At 41.6% G+C, this 19,804-nt stretch overlaps 1 protein-coding gene, 1 long non-coding RNA gene and 4 other non-coding genes across 8 annotated transcripts in view; all 6 read left to right on the forward strand.

Moving 5' to 3' along the window:
• The window catches only part of osbpl9 (oxysterol binding protein-like 9), a 51,695-nt gene extending 38,989 nt beyond the window's left edge, over nt 1-12,706 (forward strand). For all 3 annotated transcript variants that reach the window (XM_054788974.1, XM_054788975.1, XM_054788976.1), the window contains 15 exons: nt 1,055-1,148; nt 3,742-3,846; nt 4,099-4,258; nt 4,347-4,459; nt 4,528-4,646; nt 4,758-4,843; nt 5,308-5,488; nt 5,584-5,668; nt 9,278-9,388; nt 9,469-9,532; nt 9,609-9,749; nt 9,825-9,903; nt 10,745-10,836; nt 10,900-11,035; nt 11,421-12,706. In XM_054788974.1, the coding sequence (XP_054644949.1) occupies nt 1,055-1,148; nt 3,742-3,846; nt 4,099-4,258; nt 4,347-4,459; nt 4,528-4,646; nt 4,758-4,843; nt 5,308-5,488; nt 5,584-5,668; nt 9,278-9,388; nt 9,469-9,532; nt 9,609-9,749; nt 9,825-9,903; nt 10,745-10,836; nt 10,900-11,035; nt 11,421-11,495 (1,641 nt within the window). In that variant the 3' untranslated portion in view covers nt 11,496-12,706. The remainder of the gene's footprint in view (nt 1-1,054; nt 1,149-3,741; nt 3,847-4,098; nt 4,259-4,346; nt 4,460-4,527; nt 4,647-4,757; nt 4,844-5,307; nt 5,489-5,583; nt 5,669-9,277; nt 9,389-9,468; nt 9,533-9,608; nt 9,750-9,824; nt 9,904-10,744; nt 10,837-10,899; nt 11,036-11,420) is intronic.
• Nucleotides 12,707-15,413: 2,707 nt separating this feature from the next.
• Nucleotides 15,414-19,322, forward strand: LOC129188445 (uncharacterized). Its single transcript, XR_008572619.1, has 11 exons — nt 15,414-15,456; nt 15,933-15,987; nt 16,407-16,448; nt 16,631-16,653; nt 17,413-17,438; nt 17,558-17,585; nt 17,793-17,835; nt 18,519-18,554; nt 18,756-18,816; nt 18,986-19,016; nt 19,195-19,322. It is a non-coding gene; the product is annotated as an uncharacterized LOC129188445 (long non-coding RNA).
• Nucleotides 15,733-15,813, forward strand: LOC129189374 (small nucleolar RNA SNORD74). Its single transcript, XR_008572794.1, has one exon. It is a non-coding gene; the product is annotated as a small nucleolar RNA SNORD74 (small nucleolar RNA).
• Nucleotides 16,488-16,567, forward strand: LOC129189377 (small nucleolar RNA SNORD79). Its single transcript, XR_008572797.1, has one exon. It is a non-coding gene; the product is annotated as a small nucleolar RNA SNORD79 (small nucleolar RNA).
• On the forward strand, nt 17,629-17,711 carry LOC129189375 (small nucleolar RNA snR60/Z15/Z230/Z193/J17). The gene has a single exon (XR_008572795.1). It is a non-coding gene; the product is annotated as a small nucleolar RNA snR60/Z15/Z230/Z193/J17 (small nucleolar RNA).
• Nucleotides 19,055-19,124, forward strand: LOC129189373 (small nucleolar RNA SNORD47). The gene has a single exon (XR_008572793.1). It is a non-coding gene; the product is annotated as a small nucleolar RNA SNORD47 (small nucleolar RNA).
• Nucleotides 19,323-19,804: the final 482 nt, after the last annotated feature.

A 19,804-nucleotide genomic window follows, 5' to 3' on the forward strand; every position in this document is an offset into this window, starting at 1 on the left:
GAATCAGTGACAAAGGGCAGCCTTGGCGCGGAAACAGGCTCGACTTACTACTGGCAATGAAAACCAGGCTTCTGCTCCAGTTGTACAAGGACCGAATGGCACTGAATGACTATATTGTCTAAATGAATTATTCTTTAAATAGCTGGCCACACAAGTGTAGTTCATGATAATTGTGTGTTGCCTACAGTCCTGCACGGGGGTGATAGCGGCCTAGTCTGGGGCTGCATGAATGCTGCTGGCACTGGGAAGCTGTGCTTCATTGAGGGAGTTTTCCAATGTAGCGATCTAGCGATACTCTTCCAAGAGGGGAAGTACCTTTCTGTGGAAGCAGAAGGTGATGGAGTGGCCAAGTTGCTTTATTTTTCCTTCGGTCTATTTTTACAAGGAGGTCCACATGTTGTCAGCGCGTTTGTCGGCTTACTGAAGGGACCCATCGTGATCGTGATGGTGGCAGTATACCACAGAGGAAAATGTCCCAGCTGGTTTTCACCACAGAGTTGTCAACATGTAAATGATTTTAGCCTGAAGTTGATTAACTGTATTCAGATTGGGAGGTTGTTCATAGTTCAAGAGGCACTATTGGTTAATGGGTACAGCTACTGCTGGATGGGATAATATTGATCTGATTCATGACATCTGGTAATGTTACTCTTTCCAGGAAGTGGAGTCAAAGGAAATTGATCTGGCCTCGAAGGACAGGGGCGGTGCATATTTTATGTCATGGTTTTGGTTGCTACATGACTGTACCATTTGGCTGATCCATTGTCAGTAGATCAAAAGTTGCTTGCCTAAGTTGCATAAGCAAGGGTAAGCATGGTAAAGATACTGTTATCAGTGTAGTTTGCATGCAGGCACATGTGGTTGTACATAATTTAAACAAGTCACAAATACAACCAGTAAGTTTCAGTGTAACTTATTGACAGTCTTTAAAGTTTCCTTTTATTGACAGAGCCAGGGTAAGCAGGCAGTGGTACAGTTACTGATCATGGCAGATGTCGGGCGCATGTCCATGCTTTGTGACATTGATGGCCAATTTGTATTTGTTTCGCTTCAGAGCACCATCAACCCAGTGGATGGGATCTACCAGCCCCCTCTGGACACTCCAGTAGCCAACGCCACAATGCCAACACAGACCACTCTACCCACAGGTAGCGCACATGTTTCCATACCTCACTGCATCCTCAGTCAGGCTCTTGTACATGTTTAAACATGTTTAATAGCATTTTTTTTAACCTTAGCTTACATTGACATAAACACTACAGAAAAATGCACTGTTGACTTTTCTCTGATTTGGCCTGGGAAGATAAAATAACATTAAGTAATTCACTCAGGAGAGGATTCTTTTCCTAAAAAATAACACTGATAAGAATAAGAAGAATAAAGTAACAATGTAATAAGTCCAATATCAGTGTGCAGTAGAAAAACAGTCAGCAGAAGTTGCATGCATTGAAATGACGTCATTGTTGCCAGCGAGATCCACGCTTACACCATCTTCTTGTTTTGCGATGACCTATTTCTTAAATTCAATAGTGTGTCTCACCTTCTTTATCAAAATGCTGGCACTTGCAACTGTCTTTGGCTCCATTGTGGGTTATTTTGCAACCGTGATCAAAAGAAAAGCGGAAACTTTTGGCTGAACTGTGTTAGTTAATAAAGGACTACAGAATCAACCGCTGATGACATCACATCATAAACAGGCGACGGAGCTGACTTCCGGTTCCTGTTTCCATGTATTGGCAAGCTAATAGGCACACACAGTTGGAGTCACGCAGTGTATTTTAACACAAGACTGATGCCATATTGTATGCTAACCGTGCGTACACCAGGGCAATTGTTTGATGTTAACTGAAAAAAGACGCTAAGCGAGGTTTCACTGTAATAGCAATCGCCAGATATCATGCAGTTATACTCCACATGCATGTGGACTCCCTCTGGGAGGTGCCAGAGGACTTCAAGGGAGGCTCAGCAACCTGAGAAAAATCAAGAAAGACATTATTCAAACCTGCTAAGCTAACTGCAGTTGTGTTAAGGACTAAATAAATTGGATTTGTAGTTCCTGCCGTCAGAGAGTAAACAGAGTCTGGGGTGAGCAGTACACATCAAAAAGTATGCTCCAGATAAATAGTATTTTGAGGAGTATGGGCAGCCCCAGCTCTATTGTATTCTCTGAGGGGAGGCTTGCACTTGTCTTTGTTTGAAGCCTGAATATGGCGAAAGGTCAAAAATATGTCAATATCCTTTGATTGTAGCCTCTCAGATGTTTTTTTTTAATTACATACAGTATCAACGTGATGTGCATGATTGCGGCACCCTATCTGTGTTGCTACAGCAGCACTATCTTCTACAGTCAACTTGTTTTAAATCCAGCCTCTAAACTGGAATTACAACAGGCAAGCAGTGGGGATTATGTGGCTTGGAGAAACGCCTTTTCTGACAGCTAGCCGGGACGACGCAGCTGCCTTCTGCCACTGTAGAGGTAGATGGAGGCGACCCCACTACCGACGGAAGCGTAGTACACTAGCCTAACGACCACGCTAAAGGCTAGACCATGATTCTGATTCCATGCGCTGTATGGATCACCAAGATAATGTCAACGTCAAGCTCGCAGGAGGTTTTGGTTACAGTCCAGTACTTCTGATTTACTTCTGTTTTTTTATGTATGGAAAAGTGTTTTCATTCACTCCATAATGGCAACTTATGGTGGGAATTTTTTTCCTCCTTCATCACATCCAGAACTTCAACCTTCTCCTGCGGCGTCATTACCTTTTCCAGGCGCTTATGTTTCTTGCCAAAATTCTTAGAAGGTGCAGGATGTTTGGACGGCATTGTAGGGCATGAATACAACCTAAAAATTCACCCCAGAAACAACACTTTGAAGACCTGCAAGTGAATGAGACGTCCGTCTCGTGCTCCTTTCCTGTAGATGTGGCGCCACCAAGCAGGAAGTGCTCAGCCATTCAAACCTCACATGTACTGTATTTTGTATTATTATGCGATTGTGTTATGCTGACATTTTTTCTTTATAACTCATTACTGATTTGGGCTGAATGAGATGGATTATCTTCGGAAGAAATTCCTTTTTGGAGAGAAAAGCACAAATGGTCAGGTTTTCCCACATAAAAAAAAATAGATTTAAAAAACAGCAAATTTCCTTGGTTGCGAATGCTGAATCATGAATATCCACTCGGATCCACTGTAAACAAACCCCAGCACTCCTAATGTAGGTGAATATTTTGAGATTAGACAGCAGCTCTCCCAAGTGTTTGACTAGTGGAGTTGGTCCACGCAAGCCAACACAGACGAGAATGTCGATTTTATTGTTGGAACCAACCAGTGTTGTCCTTCAGTGGAACGTAAACTCTTAAATTTCATTCTTATTATTGAAAGATAAGGAAGGTGGGATTTTCCTCATGTTTATTCTCTCTTAAAATGACTCCACTCTCAGCCATTGTTTTTTTGCATTTTGTTTTTTTGCATTTGTTTATGCTAAAACCACCCAAAACGTGATGTCTATTTTTTATTTTAGACAGATTAGATTGGCTGCTAATATATTCAGTTTTTGCCTTCATCTCACTGGATGACACCACTGAGAGCATTCTAAGGAAGATGTCTGTTTTGGTCAGATGACTGTGACCAGACTTAAAAACGTTGTAGACTTTAATCCCTCACATACCGTAGGACCCATCTGTCTGAAAACATCTTTAACATGTACTTCTCTTTATCTTATTTTTTGTGCAAAAGATTCTTCTCAGGTGTGTAAATCGGACCAGCGACCCTCAACATTACCTGTTGGTCCTGTTGTCACCGTGATGGGCAGTCTGCAGACCCCAACCCCCAATAGCACAGGTGACTTGATATTTTTGCACAGTCATGCATGAAAAAATTTTGAAATAAGTGAGAAAAATTATAATTAAAAAAGTGTTGCATTACCTCTTCAGCCTAGTTTGCTGTGTCAGTGAGTAAAAATCAAGGCAAAGTGAAATGTACAAGGTTGTGCTCTGCGGAGGGCTTTGTAATAATACATGAAAATGTATCAGTCTCTGTGAACTCCTTACTTTAAACTTGCTAACACTCTCACTTATCTTGCTGTTCTGTCAGGGAGCGGCCCATCAGGCCCCAACAGCGGCGTCACCTCCCCAGCCCACATCCCCCTCCCCTCGCACTCAGTTCCAGACTTCTCGTATTCGTCCAGCGAGGATGAATTCTACGACGCAGACGAATTCTACCAGAGCACCACCTCCCCCAAACACTGCATGAAGTGAGTGTCTCATTGCTACGGAAGCAGGCTACGCCAGTTGAGCAACAATTTATTCTGTGTGCCTGATTTCTCCAACTTTTCCCCTCAGTGCCTCAGGGCCTCCGGCTGCCTTGCCCCTCAATGATCAAGAAACAACGTTGAAAAGACCGGACACAACAGAGTCCCTTAACTCATCCATGTCCAATGGCACCACGGATGCAGGTGAAAAACAGACATGACACACACATTTTTTTTTTTTTTGTCGTTGCTAAGACTGCAGCTGTGCTCAGATGCATTTGATACCCATGACGATCGTGATGACGAAGGCGAGGGGGAGTCTGTGGAGGAGCACAAAAGTGTCATCATGCATCTGCTCTCCCAAGTCCGTTTGGGCATGGATCTGACCAAGGTCTGTTTCCTGTCTGTTTCTCTCCATATGAGTTCCTGTTGTTACCTTTTTGTTCAAGCATGAGCTCACCACTAACATCTGTGGACTGTTTGTCCCCATCCTAATTCACAGGTGGTGCTGCCTACTTTCATTCTAGAAAGGAGATCTTTGTTAGAAATGTATGCTGACTTCTTTGCACATCCTGATTTATTTGTAAGGTAACCATCTTTTAACTCTTCCATCTGTTGTGGTCCACTGATACTGATTCCTCCACGCAGTACAGTACAGTTTAGCTCAGTACAGAACAGAAATGTGGGGTGTTTCCATTGTCCTAAACCTCTTGAAGGGTACCAAAATGTTGGGTGCACTGTATAAAATATAAATAAAATGTGTATATATACTGTATAAAGCACCTGACTCTTTTCACATTTTGTAATGTTCCAGGATTATTCCACAATATAATTTCAAAAAATAAATAGATCTTCCAAATTCTACACAGTACATCCCATAATGACGACATGAAAAGGTTGGTGCCTGTCACTGGTATTACCGACACACCCAAAGCCAGAAAGTCAACTCAGTCATCCGTTCCAAATCGTACTGCTGAGCTGAGCTGTGTCTGTTGTTGGAAAAGAGTCTTTCAATGTATTTCCAGGTAACTTAAGCATTTGGTTTCCTCCAGTATTGCAGAGCAGCCGGAGCCCCGTGAGCGCATGGTCCAGGTGGTCAAATGGTACCTCTCTGCCTTCCACGCGGGAAGGAAAGGCTCGGTGGCCAAGAAGCCTTATAATCCCATACTGGGAGAGGTCTTTTTCTGCCACTGGGATCTGCCTTGCCAGACTGAGGAGCCAGCCACACACATGGTGAGGTCCCATCTACTACCACCACCACCACCCATACTTGAAGCTGTATTTTTTTCAATGGTCTGTTCTCAGTCTCTTTTCCTCCTCCTGTGCAGGATATGCAATCAGAAGGTCCCGTTCCATGGTCTTCAGCAAACAGTATCAGTTTTGTGGCAGAGCAGGTCTCTCATCACCCACCCAGTGAGTGACATTCTTATAAAGCCAAATACACTGCAACACAGTGTATTTGTTCAGTGCTGGTTGACCTCCTAGTTGTAGGGGGATGATATACAGTAGAGTGCCCTCCAGAAGTATTGGAACAGTGAGGTCAATTCCTTTACTTTTGCTGTAGACTGAACACGTTTGGATTTGACATCAAAAGACAAATACGACACCCGAGAGCAACGTTTCAGCTTTTATTTCCAGGTGTTTACATCTGGCTCAGATGCGCAGCTTAAAAGGTAGCACATTTTGTCTTGAACCCAACCCATTTTTGATGTGAGCAAAAGTAATGGAACATGTGACTGACAGGTGTGTTTTGTACACTGGAGTCTCCTATTACATTGCTTATTCAGTCTAAACTCGGTGTCAGATTGGGGAGGATGGCGTTTGCCTGTGTGGACTGCATTTACAGATTTTTTGTAGTTTTTTTTATAAGTCATTTGTATCAACATTACAGCTTTTTCTAGTTATATTATGCCTTTTTTTATCTATTTTTCCACTGTTGCTGGGTTTTTGTTTATTTTATTTCTACAGGTGGCCCCTAGGCCACACTTTGGACACCCATTTGTGTTTCGCCAGGAAGGCCAGGCGACGAAGGAGTGTGTCCATGCTTCTTGGCTCTGTCGCTGGTCAGGGGTTGGGTTGCATTGTGGAGAGGTTTATGCATCAATGCATAAACCTCCTAGTAGATCTACTCCTAGTAGATAGTGATACCTTCACTCCTGCCCCCGGTAGGTTGTTGCTGATGTCACCGGCAGTTGTTTTAGGGTATTACTTTACTGTACTCACAATTTTTCTGTCAACTGCTGATGTATTCCTTGATCTACCTGTACGACATCTGTTCAGTTGTTTTTTTTTTTTTCAAGACATTCCATTGTGCTGGCTATGACTAATGTTTATGTAATGATTCTGATTGATTTTCCATCTTCTCTCAGCTTCAATATTGCTTTTGTTTCACCCATAGACAGTTCTCTGGTTTTCATGTTGTTTTCATCTCTAAATGCAGTCTACACAGGCAAAACCTATCCTACCCAATCTGAAACTAGAATAGACATTGGGTGCCATTGAATAAGTAATGAAATGGGATACACCCGGGCAACAAAACACACCTGTCAGTCACTTGTTCCAATACATTAGCTCACATTAAAAAAATGGGTGAGTTGAAACAAAACGTTTTACCTTCTAAGTTCCAGATCCAGATGTAAATACCTGGAAATAAAAGGTGAAATGTTGCTCTCGGGTCTCCTATTTGTCCTTTGATGTCAAACCCAGATGCAAACCCACACTGTACCAATACTTCTGGAGGGCACTGTAATCAGTTCCATAGTTACACTGTGACCATCCTAAAGTCTTTATTACCCATACAGGCAATTTTGAATGGTCATACAGTTATAAAAATAAGTTAACCACTGTTAATATTATGTTGTAAAATTAATAAACACTTGTCAGGTGAGTCATGACAGATGCAAGTGTAAAATAAAGTTAATAGTAAAACATAAAAATACTCATAAGTCCCCTTACTTCACATAACTTCCTGTGCATATTATTTTCATGTTCTTCTTCATACGGCTTGTTGAGCTGTCTCCTTTTCAAATACGTTTTGGAAAAAAGCCAAATGTGCATGGTGAAAGGGATGTTATGCAGCGGATTCCTTCAGCTACCTACAGGGTACCAACATTCAAGCTTACCGAGCTTCTAACAATAATTGTTATTGAATATATAGCTAATCGTAACAACAGCATGAATGCAAATTGTCATTCGCCTCCCTGAGACTGCTTGTGTGTGCGCGTGTGCGGGCGTAAGCTCCACTGACATGTACATGAATACCAACACCCGTGAGCTACAGTCATGAATGCCAGTTATTTAATTTGGGCCAAACAAATATTTCCGACAATTTGTATGCAGTTTAATTTGAAATTGTGAAAAATATACATTGTTTTATACAATTTGTTCTTGCTTTCAAGCTTTTGCATTGTTGTCAAACTCATGCTTGTAGTAATTTCATCAACCTGCTATACTGGCATCACAGCCCTCAACAAAGAAAGTGCTTTCAATGCTCTGCGTAATCAAGTAGTTTTTCTGGTATCAACTACTCATCTGGCTTTACAGGATTACAAGTAGCCACATATATACCACCACTGCACAACCATTCTTACTAAGGATGCCAGATTCAGACCAAAAGAAGCAATAATTTAACTGTACACGGCTAGCTATTACACACTGTCTGTACGAAATAACACCGTAAAAAGGCATAAGAACAGTCAAAAGTGATCATTTTAACTACAGCAAAACATGCTGGGAAAGGCATAATCCACACATTCCACATTTTTGTGCTGGTATAAAATACTGTAGCTGTTGGTGGTCGATCAACAATCGCTTTATTGAAACGAACAACCACGCCAAAACAACCGTATATCCGCAGCCGTCTTCCCTCCCTTTTCCTGGCTCATCCGATCAGAAGTCAGAATACATTCATGGCCTCAGAGACAAAGTAACAACTTCAAGCAAGAATGAACGGATATTTTGAAAAATGCACATTTCCCCACTGAAGCCCCACAGATGTTTAAAAAAAAAAAAAAGAAAGAAAGAAAAAAAAGTCCATCCACACCAGGGAAGTTTAAAAAAATAAAATTAAAAAAAAAAAGTCTGTCCACATAAAAAACACATTCACCAAATGTCATGCGCGTTTTGTCCCAGCCTGAAAACGCAACCATAGCTGGCTGGTGCGTTGTATTGGTATGTTCCAATCTCGACACTGCACATGCAGGGAACTGGGATAAAAGATGTGTATTTTTCAGTGCTAATGTGACATTTTCTCAAAATCTGACCATTGCTTTAGCCTGATTTATTGGGGCTTGTCCTGTCATGTTTGCAACATCAAACGATTGAGGGGTTATCCACACAGAAACGATTTCGGGTCAAAACAGAAAAGTATTTTATCCTTTCAGCCTTTCATCTACATGGTATTTTTTGAAAACTGCTTCCAGAGCGGGAAAATCTGAAAACGCCGGCTTGTCGTTTCCATACAGACGGCCAAACCGCTATTTTACGGAAACTATGACATCACAAGACCCTTTGCCACCTAGTCACCTTCATGTGACCAGAAGTGAGCTTTGACGACAAGCTAACATATCTGAATATTTTTACGGACACGACTCACCTCAGTTGACATTCTCCTGATATTCTGCTGTCTTATTCTCCAGAATGAATCATAGAAGTAATTCCACTTGGTCGTAAGTCTAGATGAGTCTTGGAAAGCGGAAGACTGCGGACTTACGCGCATGCGTTCGTTCTTCTTCTATAGTTTGGTGTCACGTGGTTCCGTCTGCGTGTGTGTTTACAGCACCACACATAGGTGTTTCTTGTGTATTACATCATTTTCACCCAGTGATCCGTTCCCGCCCCAAAAAAATAAAAAATCTCAAGAACATTCCCATGTGGACAGGGCCTGAGTTTGACACCCCAGCATGATTGGCAAATACGCCAGCTGAGTTGCATGCAGTCCCTTTAATGGTTAATTTTCTGAACTGCCCTTTTTTGTTTTGTGGTGCCCAACATAAGCGCTTTAACTGTGTCCTCTTTCTGCAGTTTCTGCATTCTACGCAGAATGTTCAAGTAAGAAGATCCAGTTCAATGCTCACATCTGGACCAAGTCTAAGTTCCTGGGCATGTCCATAGGCGTTTATAATATTGGCCAAGGTACGTCCATTCTGCACACTTAATGCTCATGTGTCTCTTTTGGCTTCTTGTTGCACTAATTCATTACCTTCTCCATGAAGGCTGTGTGTCATGTTTAGAGCACGATGAACATTACATCCTCACCTTCCCTAACGGATATGGCAGGTGCGTGACTCTCTCACCATCTCTATGCCGCCATATCCTCAATGCATGTTTGACTGACCTTAGCACATCTGTGCAGGTCCATTCTGACTGTGCCCTGGGTGGAGCTGGGTGGGGAGTGCAACATCTCATGCTCCAAAACGGGCTACAGTGCAAACATCGTGTTCCACACCAAACCATTCTACGGCGGCAAGAAGCACAGAATCACAGCTGACATTTTGTAAGGAGAATTATTTGTTGCAGATAAAAGCTCTCTGGCATTTTTAATAACACCATGACATTCTTTATTTTGCAGTGCACCGAATGATAAGAAGTCTTTCTGCTCTGTTGAAGGCGAATGGAACGGAGTGATGTATGCCAAGTGGGCCACTGGAGTGAGTTTTCGCTCAGGCTTTAATTAGACAATTCTGTCAAAATGCATTTATTGTGTGACTGCTGAGAGACGACAAGTATTCACGCTTACACTAACGGGTGTGAACACAAATTCAAAGAAAATATCTTTCAGGAGGATATTTGTTCAGATTGCAGATACATTTTTCCCCTTAAGAAATAATGGAAAGGATGTTTGAATATTCACTATTATGCCATTTCTATCATTGACTTATCGCTGATAACCTTGTGGAAAGTCTATACACACAAAAAAGCCAAAACAACATACAAAAAAAACTTATAAATTAGAGGATCACCTAATGGAAAAACATCCTGTCCAACCCTGGTGTTTGCGTTCAGAATTTTTGTTTGGACTTTTAGACACTACACTAAATTCCAACTTGTTCAACGCCAACCCGTTGGAGTCCGAGGGCTCACTGACAAATAATGTTGTGGTATTAACAGAAACCCACTAATGCACCTTTTCTACAGCATGCTAGCTCAGCTCAGCACAGCTCCTCTCATTACTGATGCTTTTCCAGTAGGTACTACTGGGTACTATTTCTAGTATCTGGTCATCCAGGGCTCCAAGCATGACAAGCCAATACAATATCAGTGATGTACATACATACAACTGGTCGCTCATTGGTTAAGATTTGTTATTACTGCGTTCTTGTAACATTTATCACTCAGTATACAGTCCACGGCTAGAAATGACAGATAAAAACCACTAAGTGTTTCAATTTGTTGAAATTTTAGCCTGCAGTCAGTATATCTCAGCATTTTCACACAATTTTTGCAAATTCCCTGCAAATATGAAGGCCTGAATATGAAATGTATTGTAAGGAGAACACAACGTTCATTGACACTAAGAGGATGGGCATCATTAAGAAGAAAGTGAGGAAGCTGGAAGACCAGCTGACGTACGAGTCTCGAAGGTGAGACATTTTGACCCTCGGAAACCCAACTGGTGACATTAACCTTTCCCACCCCCTTGGCAGATTGTGGAGAGATGTGACGCTGAACCTGAAGCTCAAAGACATCGACGCTGCAACAGAAGCCAAACACCGGCTGGAGGAGAAGCAGAGAGTGGAAGCCAGAGAGAGGAAGGAGAACGAGCAGCAGTGGGAGACCAGGGTGAGGGTGGCGGCCATTTTCAACCACCGTAGTTGGAATTTCAATATTTAACCCCTGAACGTTCTGAACTCCTGTTTCCCTGCCAGTCTTACAATTGTTAGATTAATTCACCCGGCAGAACTATCATAGTGGATGTCTGCATGGATGTAGCACAACTTCCTATAGTTGACATCATGTTCTTCTTCATCACAAATGAATGGAGATTGAATCAACAGTGTCTCTGCTGGTTGCAGCCAAGTAGTGCACTTCATCACATAATTCTTATCAAACTCATCAACTGTTATGCCTATCCCTAGTTGGAATATTGCAAAACATGATGCTGGTGGCACAGGTGGATGCTATGTGTGAACCATCCAGTATAATAATTTCCTCTCTGTGTCTGCAGCTGTTCCACGAGGACGGGGAATGCTGGGTATACGATGAGCCGCTCTTAAAGAGACTTGCTTCTCCACGGCACTGAATGGAGCAACACACAATACAAACAAATGCACACACACACGCACACAAACACACACATTAATATAACACACACACTGCAGAGTCTTCATAAGAACTCTTTTGCAAAAACCACTTATTCTCCAAGCCTTTGACTGACTGCTGATGGCTTTGTGTACACAGCTTTGCATTCAACTGTAAAACAATAGCAATGAATGATATTAAATGGAAAGACCTAAAGCTCTACCAAGACGATTTAATAACTCCTTACATGCGCGCGCCCCCTGGTGGCGATTTTTGCCTGCGCGCTCCGGCTGCGAGGCCACTCCCTTCATTGTTTTTTTGTAGGGTCGTGGAATTGAACAATAACCTTTTAGAAATGTAAAACAGAGCTTGACATCTCAGGGAATCTGGTGACTGAAGAAAGCAAGCCACAGCCCCCCTGCAAATGTCTGACAGCCTTATTGTTATTTTTATGATGGTGGAATGGATGAACCTTAACTGGGCGGGGAAGACATTCCCTGCTTGCCTGCAACTAGTTATATAGCTTGTTTATATATAAATATAGATATACATATGAGACGTATATATTCTCTTTTTTAACTTTGTTTATTTTTCTTTCTGGCAATAGTGTAAAATATTTGAGCATAATGAAACGTCACATCTTAAGGTACCCATCCAATGGTCATATTTGCTCCCATCTCCAGTTTGCTAGTCATTGTCTCTAGCGTGATAATACACAATAAAGCCCCACAGAAGCCATATAGCATCCAATGGAATATAATATGCAATCTAGTGGTCATCATCAATGCTTTCGGAAAGAAGGCTTAAGGGACTTTGATGCGCACACAGAACAAAGAATCCTATCAACGTATTTTTTTCTGTTACCTGGAAGCATTTATGAACAAACGATTGTTTGTGGGTTTTTTTGTTCTTCTTCCTGACCACTTGTCCATGTTGAGGATATTGTTTTCTTCATGTTGAATTAATCACCTTGCTTGGGGGAGGAGAAGGGTGCAAACGCCTCTGCTATTTTTTTGTAGTGCTGCTAGTTTCCTTTCTGTAAGAGCCACTATGAGGGTCTTCTACTACTACTACTCTTCACCTCAGCTTGTTTTTCCCCTTTTTTTTTCAAAAAGTTATTCATTCCTTTATTTTACAGTGACATAGACGTTGGCTCGAAGTGCAATGGATGAGATACAATAAACAAATTTCACCTGAATATGCCCAAAAAAATGTGGTGCTTAGTTTGGGATGTATTTTGCTGCAGTATGAAGACAATAAGATTGTTAGTAATGATAACCCACACAAAAGTGAGTTCACCTTCTGGACTGTAATATAGTAATTCAACTTGGATATACTTTAGAAAAGTGGTTCTCAACTGGTGGGTCAGGACCCAAAAGTGGGCTACGGAGCCATTTTCAGTGGGTCGCGGGTCTTGGCCTTGGGGAAAAAAAATGTTTTAAAAATGTAATGACCCAATGTCTGAAGGCACAGCACATCACATTCATCACATTGTCTGCGCTACTCGCTTGCTACACCGCCACAAGGTGCAAGCCACGTTTCTGGGCAACTTTGTCAAGCGTGCATGAGAGAGGAAGGACATCGAGTGGAGACTTAATGTGTCGTCTGTCCAACACACTGCTGCAGATATCTGCTGGAGAAGAGTGTGCCATAAAGAGACAGCATCTGAGCGCTGCAGTTCACATTGTGTTGAAAACAGTCCCCTAAAATATAACATGTCTCAGTTGAAAAATGTCTGCAATTGGGGCCACCACTTGTCATTGGGGGGTGATGGTGAGTCCCGCAGCCAAACCAGTTGAGAACCACTACTTTGGAGTAGTCACTTTATTAGCCACTGAATATGACAGCTCACAGCCATTATTATGTCATCTGTTGTTAAATTATTATTATATACGGCAGTGGTCCTCAATAGTCGGCCCATGGTCCACATTCGCCAAAACATCACCCAAATAATGTAAACCATTCAGTCTAACAAGAGAAATGCTCGTTCATGGAGTACTTCCTGAACAGTGACTGGACTACAAAATATGCATTTACCGAAAATGTAGTGGGGAAACAGATGGGCTTACTTTGTACCTAAGTAAACACTGTTTTGAAAGCATATAACCTGCTGAGGCACCTTCAGACAAAACATCACAACTTTAGAGCCGTGTAAGACTAGACTTAAGTGAGTTGCTGCAGTACAGGTAATACAGTATGTTAACGCCGACAAAGACAGTGTTGCGTGCAAACATGAGTGAAAAATGAAGATGGCCGCAGTGCAAGCCGTGCAGTCGTGTCTGTTATTTTAAACATTACATTGTGTGATACAATGCAAAGAGTCATGTCATGGTATGTTGATAAACTGCCAGTTTTCCAAAGGAGCCATCATGCTCTACTTCAGGAAGTGACAGTAAATGTTGGAATTCATTTTTCCCTCAAGAAACCGCAGCTCTCCAGTGCCAGCAGCACACATAATGACCCATCCCATACCATGACACTACCACCATCATGCTCAAGTGCCAGCGAGACAGTTATCTTGTTGTGAGATGTGATGTGAAGAGCCAAACACAACCACAAAGCTAAACTGTGTGCCATCTGTCTTGGTTAGGTACTGCACAGGTAGCGTAACATTTCAAATATCCTTGCAAGCATTATAAACCCACGATCTTCCTGTTCCGACATTGCACGCCACACCTCATGTACCACACATACGGGCACATTAGCGGTGGTGGAGCAGGAGGCTTTTCATTGGGGAAGCAAAGGTGAGACCATTACTCACATACGGATGGCAATAAATTGATACCTGACTTGTCTAGATCACCACTGGTGTGGCCGGAGAGTGACCAAGGGTGGGCACGGCTACCACTGGCCATCCCGTAGCTTCGCCACTGCTTTTGGGCCGTCTATTGGAGCAATTAATAGCTGAGCAGTGTGCCGAGGAGATGTTTTCATTGCATAGTTTCTGGATTCTGCTCGCCATCATGGCAGCAAAACCCGCGCAGGGCATAATACAGAATTGGATGCTGATCAGCACTGTTTTAACTCTAGACCCCATGGCTTACATGCCTAATCATGCTGCTACAGTGAGTTTCCATTATTAACACATTCATGTGGTGAATCACGCTTCAGAACTGAAGTCAAAGTCAACATAGTGAGAAAACTTTACAGGAATTGACCAAAGTAATCATGGAAAACTCACCTACCGCTTGCAGTTCATGCAACGTGCTTTTATTGACAGCTCCTCCACAAGGAAAGTTGTGTGCTGCAGTGAAATGCGTCCAAATGAAAACGGTGGTTAGGCTGAACTAATGTTCTGCACCACAGTGCTGCATTTGTCAAAATTGTCCCCCAGCCTTGGGGGTGGCCGGAGAGTGACCAAGGGTGGCCACTGCACATTAGTTATGTTTGTTGCCCGTGAATGATAGTAATTTGGAAAAGTTTAGCTACAAACATTAGCTATCATTTCTTGATTTTTGAAACATTATCCTTTCATACAGTAAGTAGAAAAAATACATAAATATTGTGTCGACAAGTTATGGTGTGAATGAATAATCAGTAATAGACATGGGGAAGGGGTAGGATTAATTATAAGCTCTGCTTCTTCCTACTGCTTTTCAGACATGTTGAATTGTGCAAATGTAACCAACCATGTGATGTTCCTCTTCATGAAACTTGCATGTCTGAAACAAGCACCTTTACGTTACATCTTTACTGTGTGTCAAAAACATTCGCTGGTTGTTAAAAGGTGGAGCACATTGGATGCATATTTACGATGAGCAAAAATATATAGAGTATATCCGTTTGTACGTTAGTGTGTTGTTAGTACTTTGTTGTGTGGGTTAGTTCAGCTGCTTCCTTGCTTTCAGTTCCTCGTTACTACCACTAGGAGTCGCATTATTTTCCCATCAGCCTGTGCGGCAGAGGGTATAAAGCTGCCTTTCGCCCGCTGAACTGTCTCATTCCTCGCGTCCAATGACAAGGTACGGCTGCATTACTATTACTTCAAAAGAAAAAAAAAAAAAAAGAAATGAATGTTGGCAAGTTGTAACGTGTTTTTACTCTTATTTGTCAGCTATGTTTCTTGTGTAGCATGACTTAGAACCGTGTGGTGGTTAATAATCATGTAATGTTGTTTAACTAGCAGTCAGCAAGGCCTCTGTCACGTGCTTTGTGCGTACTATCGAATACAGCTGCTGAACGTTTAGCATACTTTTTTTGTTACAAACTTAACGTTTTATGATTGTTTCCACCCCCGTCCCATTGCTATATGATGACAAAACGTTGGTAGGGACATCTGAATCGATGTGAGGAAACGCCAACAGCCCTGACCGCATGGGACGTTGTCGAATGTTCAACTAGCCGCTTAGCTTTGCGTTTGCCCTTTACTAAAGCTCCTTTTATCTTGCACTAGTATTACTGTCGCCTTTAATTGTTCTCTAACACCCTTATATTCTAGTTTGAAGTATCCTGCGATGAGGAAATTCCATGAAGACCTGCGATCAAGCCAGAGGGTCAGTTTTTCCCTACATTAAGCTTCTGTGATGTGGGCTGTGTAGAGTAATTTACAGTCCTGGCCAAAAGTTTTGGGCGTCAATATAATGTTTTTCTAAAATGCTGCTGCCACTTTTTTAATGTTACATTTCTGCTACACACAATAAGCACATTTTGTGGGGATCACAAAGGAAACATTAAGCAGCAGTCATCAAAATTAAGTCCCTTCCAAACTTTTGTCCCCAACTGTATATATGGTGCACAGCAACAGAAAGTTAAATCTTTTGCTGCCGTGATGACCTTTTTATTTGCTACTCTTGACAAGATGGGTGACGATACAACCAACCACCAAGTTGACATCTGAGGCACTGACTACTTGTGATCTATCCATGGAAGTATGACCTTATTATTGTAGTGAACTTGTGTTCATTTGTTCTAGGTCCACTTGGTGCTTAACTCTCCTCCTTGACTGCCAGAAGAGGTATGCAAATTTGAGTCCTTTGATTAGGCTTTACAAGCAAACTGTCAGTGATGATTTGTTTGAAAACAATGGGAATCTCTCTGAATAAGAGTGAAAGAGCTTTTTATTCTGATGCAGTGCTTAGTGGGGTATACCTGTTTTGAATGTGTGTTCTTGTGCTTAATGTGTTTGTCTTATTGCAGGTGATTTCTTGGCTTACTTGAAGGTATGTGCAACTGTTTGAGTTGGGGGGGGTTTTCAAAGTGTAAGGTGAAAAGACTTCAAGGGTGGCACAGCAGCTTGAGAATTTTTTTTTTTTTTTTTTTTTTCCACCTGTTAAGATGACTCCAGTTTTGCAAAGGTTTTCATTTTTTCCTCATACAATGATTGCAATTGCTGGAGTTTTGCAAATTGGTACATATGCTCCAGAAATTTTTTTTTTTTTTTTTTTTTCCCCCAGGAAGTGGTGGACATCCTAAGTCAGGGGTCACCAACGTTTTTTCCTTGAGAGCTACTTTTACAAAATGAAAATGGCCAAGAGCTACTCGTTTTTCTAACCTTTATTTTCAGAGCTTATTTTAAAGCCAAACAAAGCGAATATGCTTGTTTTACCAGAACATTAACAAAATGCTGGTGTCCACACTCACATTTTGTATTTCAGAATGCATTTCTTTCTACTGTTCTTTAATTATTAACTGAAAAGCAGGCTTGCGGGCACATCATGTGGTCGTGGGGGGGCTACCTGGTGCCTGCGGGCACCACGTTGGTGACCCCTGTCCTAAGTACTCTGAAGGGAAGCTCACACCGCAACACTTTGGAAACCCCTTATCTTGGAAGTAGCCGACAAGTGATGTGTGCATAGTTCAGCAGATGACCAGTGACGAATAAATTCAGTCTTAATCCTGATGTGCTGGCCTGCATAGCACTGTCGGACTCTGCAAGCCACAGTGGATTTTAATTATTATTTTTTTTTACCTATTTCTAGGTTAAAGCAGCATGCCACAAAAGATGGTAAGTCCGTTAGTGTATTTGCCAAATGATGACCTGTGAAGAATAAGTTTCACCCATCCTGCATGTTATCTCAAGCCACTTGATAGTGGCTTATAACTTGTCTTTGTTTACCTTTCTAGATACATGAGTAGCACAGTTGCAAAGATGGTAAGTTTGAAGTTTTTTTTTTGTTTGTTTTCTAAACAAAAGCTTGACACAATGATGACTGCATAGTTCAGCAGACAACCCGTGAAGAATAAAATCATTGTCTTTCACCCCTAGCTGATGTGTCAACCACGCTTTTACTGAAAGTCAAAGTATTTTAAAAAAAAAAAAAAAAAAACTTTCATTGATTTGGTTTCTCCAACCTTTTAGATGTGCAAGAGGAACAGAAGAAATCTCTGGACACGTTGATAGGGTTTGTATCTTTTTAAAAAAAAAAAAAAAATGCACTACCACCACAAAGGCCTTATTCAACCCTGACCTGTATGGTATGGCAAACGGACATCTGAAAAGTACTAATTACACCCAGGACTCATTCGAACTTGGTCACTTACCTGTCAGTGGGGGTGTGATAAATCAAGTACGTAGGCCTAACCACAAAACAAAGGGTGTAGGCTGGAGGAGAGACCGAATGTACTCCTGCAGTCATTTCAAAGTAAAAGGGTTCTTTCCACACTATAGATGTTGGCTCCTATTTTTGTATGTTGTCCACATGCAGTTTTTTATACATAACCTGCACATAAAGGTATGTGCACAAATACGATGTACATGAGTCAGTTGTGGTTGCTTCTGCATGCTTCTAATTGGTCTAAATGTGCGTGTTTTGAAAATGTGTTGTGTGCATGGCATAAATTACTTGAATTATAATGCTGTAAACTAACATTGTAACCTGAATAGAATTGTATGACCCTGTAAGCAAATGTTTGTCACCATGAACAGCGTTGGGTTGTGAATAGGGCCTTTTATCCGTCAGGGGTGATGAGTATGAATCAGGTCGCTGATCTTGTTGAGGAGATTGAAGTATTACTGATCCTGACTGAAGGGAAGAGATACTTCTAAATGTTTTATAAGAAAGCCCTAATTTTTGTTTTATTGCAGAGCGCTTTGACGACTGTACAGAAGCTGTCACAGCAGGTAGGGACTAGTTTGGTTCCTTGACACAAAGCAACTGTAGCAAACTATTCTTTTTGTTGGGCCTATGTGATGACAAACTATTACAATAACTGACAATGCCACCATGGAGTCAGTGATATTAGCTCTAGCTGAATGGGTCTGTTTGTGTACCCTTTTTAAAAAGCTGGTGTGTATTTTGACTGAAGGCTGGTTTGTCCCCAGGATGGAGTCCCGCCTTCTGATGCAGACTCCAGTTTGACAGTCAAACATGGCTGACGTGAAGGTGAGAAGGGGATCAAAAAGATTTTGCTATGGCAAAGGGTTCAGTGATGTCTTAACAAATGTCTGACCTGAAATAAAATGTGGATATCTGTTCACTGAGTGACCTATTATAATTTAGTAAAGCTAGGCCTCACATGTAAAGTGAGATCACTCTTTTCTCTTGTGTGCAGATAACTGGATTTTTTTTGCCAGATGACCTTGGTAAGTTGACTTTCCCTTTTAACTGGAAACTAAACCACAACCTGTGATGAAAAGATTCTGCCAAATGAACTCTGATTATAAACATTACCGTTCCATCTTTCTGAGCTTGTGGCAAGATAATTTGCATTGTCCATAAAATACAACATGCAATTAAGTGCCTTTCTTTTAATTTCTGCAGGAAGTGGAAGAGCTGCCCTGATCGCCTGAAGTGGATTTTTGAATGGCTGCCATAAGATTCTGCTTGTGTATTGAACGAAATGTTGACTTACCAGCCATTGCCAGAATAAAGCTTCAAATCCAGCCTGACTTATTTTTTTTTTAATTTTTGTCTTAAGAGTGTGAACCCTGATTCTAGCAAATGGCAAGTCAGCAGTGAAACCAGATATGACATAATTGCCTACTGTACATACAAGTACACTTGGGTGTGCATAGCTGCCATGTTGGTAGGCAGAATACAGATTCTGTGTACTTGAAGCACTGCACAGTGATCAAATGCTCAACTAGGCAGGCCAAAAGTCATGTTTCCAAGATTTCCAAAAACAAATGTTGACACATTGTGGATGCCAAGACTCAGTGTAGTCCCACACATCTAGAGGCTGCTTTGTTTCTCCATTACTAATAAATGCAAACTTCATTTCATCCACCGTACATTAATGTCCACTATTTTAGCTGTATAAATAAGCGATTAATTTCGTTTGATGGATTTGGCTAAATTAGCAGTGCCTGATCAAAGGTTTAGGCAGAAAATACACTGTCATAGAATGTCAACGATGCACTTTGTTGCCCAC

This window comes from Dunckerocampus dactyliophorus, chromosome 10 (genome assembly GCF_027744805.1).
Source record: "Dunckerocampus dactyliophorus isolate RoL2022-P2 chromosome 10, RoL_Ddac_1.1, whole genome shotgun sequence".
Lineage (NCBI taxonomy): Eukaryota > Metazoa > Chordata > Actinopteri > Syngnathiformes > Syngnathidae > Dunckerocampus > Dunckerocampus dactyliophorus.